General features: G+C 41.7%; 1 protein-coding gene across 1 annotated transcript in view; it reads right to left on the bottom strand.

Moving 5' to 3' along the window:
- adgra1b (adhesion G protein-coupled receptor A1b) overlaps nt 1–13151 on the bottom strand; it is a 165805-nt gene that overhangs the window by 137934 nt on the left and 14720 nt on the right. The window contains exon 2 of the mRNA XM_030748152.1: nt 9581–9652. Within this exon, the coding sequence (XP_030604012.1) occupies nt 9581–9652 (72 nt within the window). The remainder of the gene's footprint in view (nt 1–9580; nt 9653–13151) is intronic.

Raw genomic sequence — 13151 nt, forward strand, 5'->3', positions numbered from 1 at the left:
GCAACCACGCACCAACCGGCTGGGGAATACACATTTTTCCCTGGTGACTAGTGCTTTCCTGTCAGTTGCCAACCAGTCTCTAGTCCTACGTGATGGAGGCCTTACAGAAACCAACCCTGAATCCCTGATCTTTGGACTGTGGGAGAAAACTGGAGCATCTAAGGAAAAAAAAAGGGAAAAGAAAGCAAAAAACATGAGGCATAAGGAGAACAAAGACCAAAGATTTAAACCTAGAACATCAGTGCTACGTGGCATCATCGGTGCTATGTAGTTATGTGGCAACCACTGCCAGAATGTATTAAATGCTTTCCATTTAACTTGAATGAATAAGGAAAGAGTAATACCTTAAAATCATTCATCAGGGTAAAATGAATGTATTATCTCATTTTCTTTAGTACTGGGCTGAAAACAAACTGTTTCTTGATATACGTTTTAGCTGCCTTGAGTTCTAATATTTCATGTTTACTTTACTAGATTTTACTTACGGGGACAAAAATTGACTGCTATTTCTGATTGTGTGCACACCTAGAGGTAGTTTTATGCTTTTAATTTACAAAATGTGTAAAAGCTTGAGCTGTTTAAGAAACTGCAGCTCCACATGGAATATTTGGGTCAATCCAACTCCGGATCTCTCTGCAGAATTCTGACATTTTTATAAACAACTGTAAATAAGCCGGGTAATTAAAAAAAAAAAAAACACACACACATGATTGAAAAGAATAGTCAAAGTAGGTGTTTTTTTTTTCTTTGCCTTAGTAAAATATTCCATATAATTTTGGACTTTAGCTATGTTAAGGCGTGAACTTGTTTCTTTTCTGTCTCTGCTCCTGGAAGAACCATATGACCAACTTTTTTTTTTTTTTTTTGGACAAAGTGGAGCCATATGCTTGTAACCCATCCAAGATCCACTCAGAGTGGAGCAACATATTTGGGCTACAGCCCACCAGTTAGGAAACTGCCATTAGCTTCCATAAATCTGTACAACTTCTGCTGTCAGGCAGGTGAACAGCAGCAGGCCCCAGTTCAAAAGCTCACTATGAACATTAAGAAGATGCACGGATGCTTGCAAGCATAATGACAAAACTGCCAGAAAAAAATCCAGTATTCAACGGACACACAAAATACAGTTAACACAACTGTAATAACTGACATTGTAAATTATTGCCGTAAAGTAGAAAAGAAAACACCCCCCTCACACTGCTTTAATCTATTTCAGTGTATATTGACAAAGTGCTGTAAGTAAAGCTCCACACAGTTGCTGTTTCACAACAAATGCTTTCTAAGGAAGGAATGAGATTATGCCACCTCAGGCTTTAAGCCCTGAATCTGAAGTAACAGGATACAGTGGCAGCATACAGCAGCAAAGTGGAGAAAATCTGAAAAGAGGAGTCTTCTAGCTCCGGCACTTATAGAATATATTTAAGGGGAAATCGAATGTAAGTGGTGACTCTGATAATAGTCAGACTCAAATAAAAGCCCACTTCTCTCTTAGGCTGAGGTAAACAAAAGCTCTGGTCAGTATTGAGTATGATGCGCACACACACACACACACACACACACACACACACACACACACACACACACACACACACACGTACAAACAAATGATAACTACCTTGGGGAGACTTGCCCCACATATCCGCTGTAGATACAGCTGGAGCAGCTCAAATGAGACCAATGTTTAAACAATAACCATTTTCTCCTCCCCCGGTCCTGCCTGTTTGAGCAGCAGTAGCGACCCTAAGCTTAAACTCCACCATTTGTGGTTAATGTTTCAAAAGCTACTGAAGTGCTTCCCAAGTAATTTAACTTGGACTGTGTATCTTAGCCAGCTCAGGTTGTCCTCATGCACGTGATTCTGAGGACAGCAGCCTGTTCACAATGTGACACTAATGGGTGGATCTCTCCCTGAATCTAAATGATTACCACACCGCACAGTTACACTAATGCACAGAGGTGTGCACAGACATTCAGCCACTGTGATAAAATCCACACGCAGTCACCCTGAACAGACCACACACATGCTCTAGACACAGCACCGCCTTCTCTTTGAAAGCAAACTATATTCAATCATGCATAGTCTCAATAAATAAATCTCAGTGTTGATTTAATTATCAGAACACCATCGGTTTCACTAAAAGTCAAGTTCTACTTGAAGTACATAAGCAGATAAAACTGCAGCCTCCTACGGCTGCACAGGCACTCATCCAAATGGAAAGTGATGCCGCATGACGTATTCAATTGTGTGCGCAGTTAATGAAATGAGACCGCAACATGCATTCATTAACAGGACTTGCATCGTATTTCTCAGTGGCATGATGCTGTCTCAGCATTTGTGGATGCAAAGCCATCAAACCAAAAAGATTCCACTTCTGTCAGAAGGCTAATAATCAGGTCAGAACAGTGAGGATACAAAGATACTGTCCTCCCACACATACTGTAAGGCAACGGAGTAGAGTTAAACGGTTTAATGATAGTGCAACAACTGTTTCATTGATTTTACCCAGAAAAAAATGGATTTGCACAAAATGTTGCACACGCTGTATTTTAGTGATTCTCAAAATTTCTACCACCTCTTTAAGGTTGTCAGATTTTTTTTCTGTAACTTATATTTATGAAGTAAGTATCAGCTGTACAGTTTAGGGGTTATAGGACAATTAAAACACCTGCATCTAGACTAGTTCCCTATAAAACGCACTTTCACTGTTCAGCTCATTCTGCCATCACCTACAAAATCTTCCAGGAACATGAAGGCTTAACTAGTTAATTGCATAACAGTGTTGTTGATCACTCTCCCTGTGTAGCTAAAATGGTGACCAGTTCAACAAGTAGAGTAATCCTATAGTCTCACTAGGGAAAACACTGGTTGGGGACGGCAGCATGACCAAAATTATTGAAACCGTGTGCAATTAATTGAAGTTTTTTTTTCCCTTTGAAATGGTTGCTTGGACGAGTTTCTGTCTTTAAAGCAACTTTGGTGTGCTGAGTGTGCCAAGCAATAAAACGGTAATAAGACGGAGTCAGTCTGCTATCAGTTTGTGACTGAGTGGAGTCAAATTAACAATTACATGCAATCTGTTCGTGAATAATTGTGATCCATCAGTGAAAATCATAAATCTATTCCCATCTGTTGCAAATCTGGTGTCTGCATACATGAAACTTCACATTAAACCCAGAATTCACCTTAAGTGCTTACATTCAGAGTCCAGCCAGAACCTCTGTGAGTGAAAGTGACTGCAGTCAGTTTGAGTTGGACTGCAATTACTTGGAGACAGGTTGCCTCCCACCAGGTGACCAGGTGAAACTGGTCACGTGGAAGTTAAGGGTGCTGCACGCACAACCTCTGGGCGATAAGTTGATTGCCGCAACTTCTTGCAGTAATTCACCAAATGTGAAAACATCCAGAACAATCACCAGGCAATCAGTGATTTTTCCTAGTCGCAAGGAGGTTGCCATCCTATTTTCATCCTAGTGTGACTGAACTATAACTGTGGGAAACTCCCCACTGCCAGAGTAGGTAACCAAAGTGATGATGGAGGCTGATAGATAACAGAAGGAAAGTAAGATGAACCTCAGACTTACAGTCACTCAATAAAGAGAGCTCTGGGATGTTAGAGGGTATAAAAGGTTAGGTATTCAGTTGGTATTATTTCTACTACTAAACCTGGCTACTCATTAGGGTGACTAATAATAATATTATTGGTGGAGCAGTGGTTGGCACTGTTGCCTCACAACAAGAAGATTCCGGGCTCGAATCTGCTGGCTAGACTGGCGGGGTGTTTCTGTGTGAATTTTGCATCTTCTCCCTGTGCCTGGACAGGTTCTTTCCAAGTATTCTGGCTTCCTTCTACAGTCCAAACATATGTTAGGTTAATTGATGATTCAAAATTGTAGGTGTGAATGATTGTGTGTCTCTTTGAGCAGAGTGTACCTCGCCTTTCACCCTGTGACAGCTGGGATAGCCTCCAGCCTCCCTGCAATCCTGAATTGAATAAATGGAAGAAAATGGATGGATGGACAAGCTGGAGTGTATTAAAACTTGAAAATATCTCAGCAACTGTTGGATGAATTGCCGTGGAATTTGATCCAGACATTCATGGTTCCCAGAGGATAAAAGCCAGTTATCTGTTCAGCAAATTAAAACAATAGCACAGAAAATATGAATAGCATTTCTCACTTCTTATTATTAAATCAGTAAAACACACAGGGCTCTGAAACAGGCAGACCCCACTGTTTCACACACACGCAAACGCACAACCAGCTCTAACTTGTGCACAGAACGTAACAAATTAGTGTTCCAAATTTACATTACACTTTTGTGGATTACGCTTAATTTTGTCAGTAATTGTAATCTCAAAGAGTGGAAAAAGCTAGCAGCATCTAGCATCAGATCAGCCAAGTCTGATTTTCTAAGAACTTGTGTCCACATGTCATTTCAGCCCACCCTAATCTACATGGATTAAACCAATCCTGTTGACCTTCAGGAAACCTTGACTTTTTTTTTTCTTCCCATTCTCAGGATGCCTGCTAAACATGAGCATGTCAGCACTACAGCAGCTAGGATAGGCTCCAGCCTTCCCTAAACCCTAACTTGGAACCGGCTCTGTGATTACCTTGACTAAATGTAACCTACAGTATATTGGCACCAGACCTGATTGTAATGTGGATGGTGTTTATTAAAACCATTTATTCACGTTTTAAATATTCATGGGTGAGTTCGCAGATGCTTTGAGGGAAGGCCTGGTCACATCCACTGAATTATAACACTCACTGAGACAGATAACCACCTATTGAATTGTAAATAAATATGTGTTGAAAGCTTAGCGAGAAGGGGGAAAAAGGCAGACAGTCAGACGGTTCAGTCCAATTAAACAGAGTGAGCGTGTACGCATTGTGACAGGCTTCTAGCTACTGTTGCCAGAGCTTAAAATGGCAATGGACTTCCTTGTGTGTGTGTTTGTATTATAAAATATTACATACAGTAAGCACCACAGCACCTGTGGGCACAAATACATGTAAATGATTCCACCTTCTTGGCAAACAGTCACCATTCAGCCATGTAAATCTAGAAACGATTTGTATGAATTGTGAAGGTATTTGTTTAGGGGGGGAATATGAAAATTGCGCATGTTTAAACCTCTGCAGTTTAAACCCATTTGAACCTTGACTTAACATTTCTCAAGCACCGCTAGCATGCAGGTTCGCTCCTCGTGGGTAGATCAGCAGCGCAAATGAGATATTTGTTGGGATTTTCTCAGATTTCGCTTCTGTCTCAGAAGAAAAGTAGAGGTAGATTTAAAAAAAAAAAAAAATAGTAATGATAAGCCAGTCACATATGCAAAGACACCTTTATTTCAACCAACGCTCAAAATTAAAACAATCTCACAAATGCAACAAAGGCAGTTTTACAGCAGATGGGGGGAAAGCTTCTGAGGATCCCTGAAATGTGAAGATAATTCTTTTTTTTTAACAGCTCTGCATCGGTATAATAAAATCCTCTCATCAGTGTGAGATATTCCTATTAGAACAAAGCAAGAAGTCAAAGAGAGTGTGAAGCCAATTCTTTTAAGAGATGCTTCTGATGCAAGCCCTCTTGCTCTCCTGCTATTTTTTAAATAGCATAACACAACAAAGCAAACAACAACTCCCACGTTAGAAACTGAATATTATAACCAAACTGTGCTGTGGTTTACAGTCATCGCGGCTGCTACTTGTTTTAATTGCGGGAGACAGTTTGTGATCACCAAACCTGAGGAGTGAAACAGAGGGGAGACAGAGGGCGAATCTGTCTCCCCTCCGTTTCTCCAAACTTGGTCAGGGAATCGGTCAAACCCATGGTGCTCACATGTTTCGCCTCGGCTGTGACCCAGCAATGGTCTCCTGTAAAATAACAATAAAAGCATTCATATTTCAAGCCTGTGCTTTGATCCATTTAAGGCTTCATCATACTTCACGTCCTCTCTTAGGTAAACAAAAAAGAAACTGGGGGGGGGGGGGGGGGGGGGGGGGGGGGGTGCAGCAATGCTTTTATGTGATAAGGGAAAATCTGGGAAATGTAAAGTAAGGTACTGCTGTGTGGTTTAAGTTCTAAATAAATATTATCTTACTTGAAAACTAGAGCACACGCTGAAGGAGAACAAATACAATTATGTCCTAAGTTTGTAATAATTACAGATAAATGGTTAACAAATTGAAATAGATTGAACAAGTAGCTGTGGCACTTCCTAGAAATGTACTCTGAGTCTTTCACCTGGTGATCTATTAGGTGTTTCAATGAGAAAACAAAATTAACTTATTTAATTGTCAATCAGTAATGGAAAGGTCCATGATTTGAATATTAGAGCAAAATGATTATAAATACACTGACATGTATTTATAATCTCAGGCATTTTTCCTTTAAACAGTTATTGGACTGTGAGGAGGATAATAATGCTCTCATTTTTTTCAGCCGTCCCTTCTATTAACCTTTAACCTTCAGAGGAAAACCTCAGGGTCAGTCTGGTTTATGATCGTATAATCGCCGACCTGCACTCTGCTCCCAGAGCCTGGACTTCACCCGGCCGCGCATTCTTATGCACAACCAGCCGGAGGATGTGTCCTTCGGCGATCTGCCACTCCTTCATCAATCACCTCCCAAGGAGAGGCGTTCACAAAGAAGACTGAATAAACGTCACTTCGTAAGTACGAACAACAGGGCTCGCAAAACTTTTTAAAGGACGCTGCCTCACACCTCTGACATCCACTTTTCAGGATGAGCAATTGCAGATGCTACTCTGAATTCTGATACTGTCTCTGGCCTGAGCTGAGCTGAGGTCCACTCAGTCTATTCAGCCTGCCTCTAAACACCTCAGGGCTAGACAAATAATGTTTGGTCAAATAGACAAAAGAAAAAAAAAAAAAGACCCTCTGCTCTCAGTAAAGAAAACATTTGGACAGTCTGCTAAGGATAAATCTGCTGTCACTGTCATGCTCGTAAAAATACCCACTCTCTGAAATGTATCATCAACAATATGCTTGCAGCCAACCCAAGTGCGCTTGAAAAAACCCAACCTTATCATTAAGGAATTACTTATTTTCTGTTGTATTTTCTGTAGTTATAGTGGTGGTTGGATCTGTTATTCAGGCTCTCCACATGTTACATACAGAATATAATAAATAGAGCATAATAATGTCCATAATAAAACCAAATTGAGTTCAATCTTTCTATAAAAATATTAGTTCACGAGTGTAATCGGCATGAGAATGATATGCCAGCCTTGTCTCGTTCGCGCAGACCCTTCACACAGTGAGGCCTTCTGCGGTGGGAACACATGATGAAGTGGCAAAAACCAGATTTTGTGTCCTGACCGGAGAACAGTGATGGGCTTTGTTTCTGCTTTGCTCCTGCGGGACCCAGTTTGGCTGAAGGCAGTGGGCTGGTGTCCATATGGGGGGATTCAGGTCATCACCCACAATACAGGGACCCTCCATTAAAAGGACTCTATCTGGCCTACAGAGGCAAGCAAATCACATCAAAGGGGATTTCCTTGGGGGACTAATAAAGTCGCTGATGTGCTTTTTTATGCGGTATATAAATTCCATCATAATGACCTGGACAATGATATATGAGTCCAGCCCATAGTGAGGATTAGTAACAAGGAAAAAGTATACTATTATCAGAGAAATGGACTAAGAAGACTAATAATGCTCTCCTATGATCACAGTTTCATCCTAGGGTCATGACCCCAGGATTAAACTGTTTATTTAGTCTAGAGTGAAGTTAGTATTATTATTAGCATGCTACCATGCTGGCAACATTCAGCTCAAAGCACAGCCTTGCTTGAGTATAGTTTCAGACAACTGCTAGAATATCTGTGTGACTTCTTGCTTTAAAGGTATATTTTTTTTACCACAAGCAGCCATAAATTCAGCAGTTATTCGGGCAGTTATTTTGAAGCATTTTCTAAGTTACCTTTTATTTCAGTGATTCACAGGTCATAAAAAGTGCACGTAAAGCTCATAAAGTTATGCTTCTACCATCTTCCACCTTCTGTCTGCTGCTGTGGGGTTGGATTTCAATTCGGGATTCACTGAGCGCTGTCTGTCTTTATCATGTCTCTGCCTAAACTGAATCAGAATGAAGAGAGGATAACTCTCAGAATAAGAAGGAATGAAACTAAAATGATCTGCGTATCTATATCCAGCGTTAAATAAGAAAAGATGTACAAATCAGCTTCTATTTCACAAAATAGAAAAAAAAATAGAAAAACTCCTGCTGTGGGAGCCATGTTTCCATTCCTGCCCCAAATGGTCTGTTTGCTGAAGAACACTGAGATCGCAGCTGCAGCAGGAGTGGTGCAAACATATACACATGCCTTATTAAGCTTGTCAATCAGCTGCCAATTCTCCACAACCCTCAGATCCATTCAGTCAGCCAGCCGTACAGGAAGGCAGTCAGTCGGCTGTGCCAGACGAGGGAACAGCTGGCCGCCACTTTCAACTCACTGAGGCTACCTGGTTTGGCATCAGCTTCTAGCAACAGGCATATCTCTGCCAAATGCTGCATGTGGCAGGAAGGATGGGAAGACTGAACCGAGGGAGTGAGGTGAGGGAAGGTATAGGCCACGAAAACTGCTGCTCCAAAAGGTCAGGCATGAAAAACCTTTGGCTGAATGTCCTTAAAAGCTTCACAATCATCTCCAGTGGAGCTGGAGAGTGGGTAGAAAGATTTAATGGCACTAATAAGGCCCAGAGAGACAGGTGACACCATCCTGTAGGTCACCAGGCGACACAGCCACCCAAAACAGAGTGAAAGAGGGGCAGAATTATACCACTGCTATTATTCCAATCTAAATTTAACTGTCAGTCAGCAGTCAGGGGAGACGGGGGCCAAAACTGACTGTAATAATATTCACAGCAGTCAGTGATGTAGCGTGTGTGTGTGTGTGTGTGTGTGTGTGTATGTGCATGTGTGAGCTTAATGTGGGTGCTTTCACATGCGAGTTGAAGTGCACGCACATACACTGGGGATGACTGACTGAAACAGAGTGAGTTATCAAGCCACCCAGTCTGTATGATTTCACCCCCTTTCTGATTTCCTCATCAGCCAGTGTCTGTGTCACCATCAAGTAAAATAGCAGCGATCACTGGGCTGGACGGAGGTGAAAGCAATCAATAGCTGACTTCAGGGGGCACACAGGAAGAGCTATCATAGAGCCCATCATCAGGCTGCATGAATACAGCCCTCTGGGAGATTGCATATGGTGTGAGATTCATTGACATGGACTCAGCACAGAGACACACTGTCAGAGCTCCCTGATCTCACAATGCATTAGTCTTTAATACGATGCTATATATTATCCCTTTTAGGACATTTACTGTGGCAACTGTGGTTAAGCGCAAGGGCTGCAAGGGAAAAAAAAAAAAAAAAAAAAAAGTCTGGCAAGCCTCCTACAGGTGAAAACCTGACACGGATCTCCTAATTCCGACCATGTCCCTGTTTGCCTTTTCCCAGCTATAGTGCAGTGCTGCTCCTGTGATGACAGCTATTAGGACTCTGGGGAGGACAAAACAGTAAAGAGTGCTTGATTTAAGTACTCACAGCTTTTCCAGAGCAGCCAAGCCATAGAAGGAGCCGTTCCTCAGCAGAGAGATCTTGTTGTTACTCAGGTTTCTGTTTAGGGGCAAAAGATATGAGAGAGAGGGAAGACGAGGTGAGCATACAGAGCGAGTGAGGGGAGGCGCATTTGTAAATATCACAAAAATAGAGCTGGGGGAGATTACTTATTCAAATGGCTGATAAATTGTTTATCCTCTGCCTGTCAATATGTTGGCAAGAGATAAGGATTTATGTCTGATGAGATTGCGGCTGTAACTTACTCATCCAAGCCACGTTTCTGACTTGTTTATGGCCATTTGTGGTTAAGATGTGTAATGATCCAAGACCCCCCCCACCCCCCACCCCCCACACACAAACACACTCCTCCATGTCAAAATATCGGCCTAATAGAAAAGCTTAAAGAAACGCCAGTTCAGCACAATTCCACCGTCCATTGCTCACATCACAACAGCAAACAAATCAATGAAATGCACTGCAGGGATCTTTAAGTGATGAATTAATATTCAGAGGAGATGCAGTGCCTCCAGTTTGATTATTTCTGTGACAGCCATCACTATTTTTCCTCTTTTTTTCCCCCCCTTTTTTTGGGATGAATTATGTCTGTGCTGAATGTAAAATGAGAAACTATGTTTCTCTGAGTGATGCATGTGTCTATGGGGAAATAGAATAATAGTGCCTGGACATGACTTTTCACAGAGTACTAGAAAGCACAAACACACACACAACCTTATGTCGCAAAAACACAGACAAATCCAATTTAATACATTTTTTTTTCACTAAACTTGTTATGTTATGTTGTCTATCTATAGAAATGGGTACGGCTAAAACAAATAAACACACGAAGTCCATATCAAGGTATTCAGGTGTTTTGTTACTGTATTAAAAAAAAACCCAGAGCGACTTATTAGACCACCGTGTATGGCACCTGCTATGGGTGCAAGAGACATTTCAGATAAGGGCTCAAGTCTCCTCGAAGCCCACTACAGTAATTACTTTGGCTGTGTTTGTCGAGAATAACATGACCACACAAAGTCACCTCTGAGCCAGTTATTGCTAAAGTGATACAACAGGCAAGGACGGGTAGTTCAGCGCACCACTCTGAAATGAATCTGTTTCTCACTCTGGATTTCCACGAGCATGATTTTCTCTGTCCAATAAGGACTGTTTGGGATGTTTTATGAGACAGATTTCATTGTGTGCTACTGAAATAATCCTGCTGCTTTAAAATGAGGGTGGGGCCTAGGTGGGTGCAAAGATTGCCATGTTACAGTGCACCAATTATCCCTGCATCCACTTTCTTCTGGTTAGACAATTCAGGGGCACAGGGTTCTGGAGCCTATCCCAGCTTTCAGAGAGGCAGGGTGCACCCTGGACAAATCACCAGGCTGTTGCAGGGCTAACACGTACAGGCAGGCAACCGTTCACACCTACAGCCAATTTAGAATCTCCAATTAACCTGATATGCATGCAGGCACGGGGAGAAAATGCAAACTCCACACAAAAAGGCCCCAGCTGGCCAATGGATTCAAACCCTGTCCGGGCAAGGCGGCACAGCGCTAACTACTGCAGCACCGTGCCACCTAGGGTTTGCTTCGCAGTTCAGCAGCCCTGTGTCAAACAGTCATATTCAACCATGCAGAGACACTCCTGCCAAAGGAGATTAAAGCTTTAATAAATGAGGAATTTTAAAGTTGCATTACTCAGTGTTTTTTAGATCTATGAGCAATGTGAAAAGGGTTGCTTGTAGTTACAAACCCACAGAGAATCACGATTCCATCCTGTAGTTTCAGTTCACAGAGGTTTTTGACCCACTCCTTTACTGTGGATTTTTTTCTAGCCTCAGCAGCAAAAACAGCTATAAAAAAAAGCAGAGAGGCCAATGTTTTCCTCAAGAGTGAAAGCCGAAACAGAGCTCAAAGGAGAGACACTGTTCACTGTGAAACAATTACACAGACTGTATAAAGAAGATGGATGTAGCCACTGTGTCATCATTCATTGGTTTTGCTTTTTGGACATTTTTTGGGTTCTTAGTTATCAGCTAACACTTGCAAGCTTGCTAGCCAAGCTTCAGTAAAATAAATAAATGCCTTACACAGACACAAACACCTAATAATTAATGTCAAGTGACAAACAACTGAACATTTCACTCACCAGACCTGGAGCAGCCTGCCTGAACTGTACCATCCAGCACATTTCATCAAATATGTATACCATGCAGATGTGAAATAAACTTTTCAGAAAATGCAATGCATTTGCCGAAGATGTAAATCAATACACGTAATTTCCTCCACTGCCATTTCCCAAAGCAATTAGAGGTAGTAGTATTGGTAGGCTTAGTAGTTTAGAAAAATTATATTTTCTCTGTCCTTACACACACACACACACACACACACACACACACACACACACACACAGATGCAACCATAGCTGTCGGCTGTGGTACAAGAGGCGAGAGGATGATGATATACACGCTGCTTATTCTGCAGGCCAGATTCACATAATTTTAAATACAACTCCAGTGGAGATTCTCAGTTTTATATCTGCTAAAATATTGATTTCTCCAGCCAGCTCTTAAATCATCTGCTGCAGGGCTGCTCTCTCTGGCTCTGTGATGCTGTGGATATCTACATACCTATGTGATCTGCTGCCTTGAGCACTCCTTTGCATGTTGCGTATATCAGCCAATGGCCACTCCACTCACTTACACACACACACACACACACACACACACACACACACACACACACACACACAGACAGATTTATCACCTTCCACCACCACCTTCCCGTCTTATTTTAACACGGTGGGTTGCAGGAATGATTGACTGGGTTTAAAGAGAGAAGGGTAATTAGAACGTGGTGGTTTCGTCTGTAACGACAGCGCTCTCGTTATGGCTGCAGGGAGTGTATGCTCATTTTAACCCCAGGATTAAGCAGTGGGATCCCACAATGCATTGTGCTGAACGGGCAAATTGCTGGGCAAACTGCTGGGGATGCAGAGTGTGCACAATGAAAATGTTCTTGTGAAGACACAAAGAGTATTTGGTCTATTTGGTCACACGAATGTGAGAATGTAATGCTCTATTTTTGATAGAAGTAACAGTAGAAACAATACTCACTGACTCAAAAAACGCACCTTACATTTTTTGAACTTGCGCTGGAGGATTTTCTTATGTAACTGAACGAGTCTGCTTCTGAATGATATTTGGGGAAAGCACCTCTTTCTTCTCACAGATGTCTTGGCAGGAAAAGCTGAATTGATGATAGGAAGTCCCCTCTAAGCAAAAGGCCAGGATGGACACAAACTCGTGTCAGCAAATTTGTGTCAACATCTAAGAATGTATTTATATTTGGAGCTCCCCCAAAAACAAACTTCCAAGGAGATTATATCTCTATTACTTTCAAAATGACTTTTATTTTTTTTGCAGAGAACTAGTGGGAAGATCAGGCGGGACAAAATCCACAGAGCCAATACAAGAGACAAAGAATGCACATAAAAGATAGAAATAATCGGGTGAGATAATAGACTTTTCACTAAGCCCCTCCATCCAGTT

Source organism: Archocentrus centrarchus, chromosome 15, assembly GCF_007364275.1.
Source record: "Archocentrus centrarchus isolate MPI-CPG fArcCen1 chromosome 15, fArcCen1, whole genome shotgun sequence".
Lineage (NCBI taxonomy): Eukaryota > Metazoa > Chordata > Actinopteri > Cichliformes > Cichlidae > Archocentrus > Archocentrus centrarchus.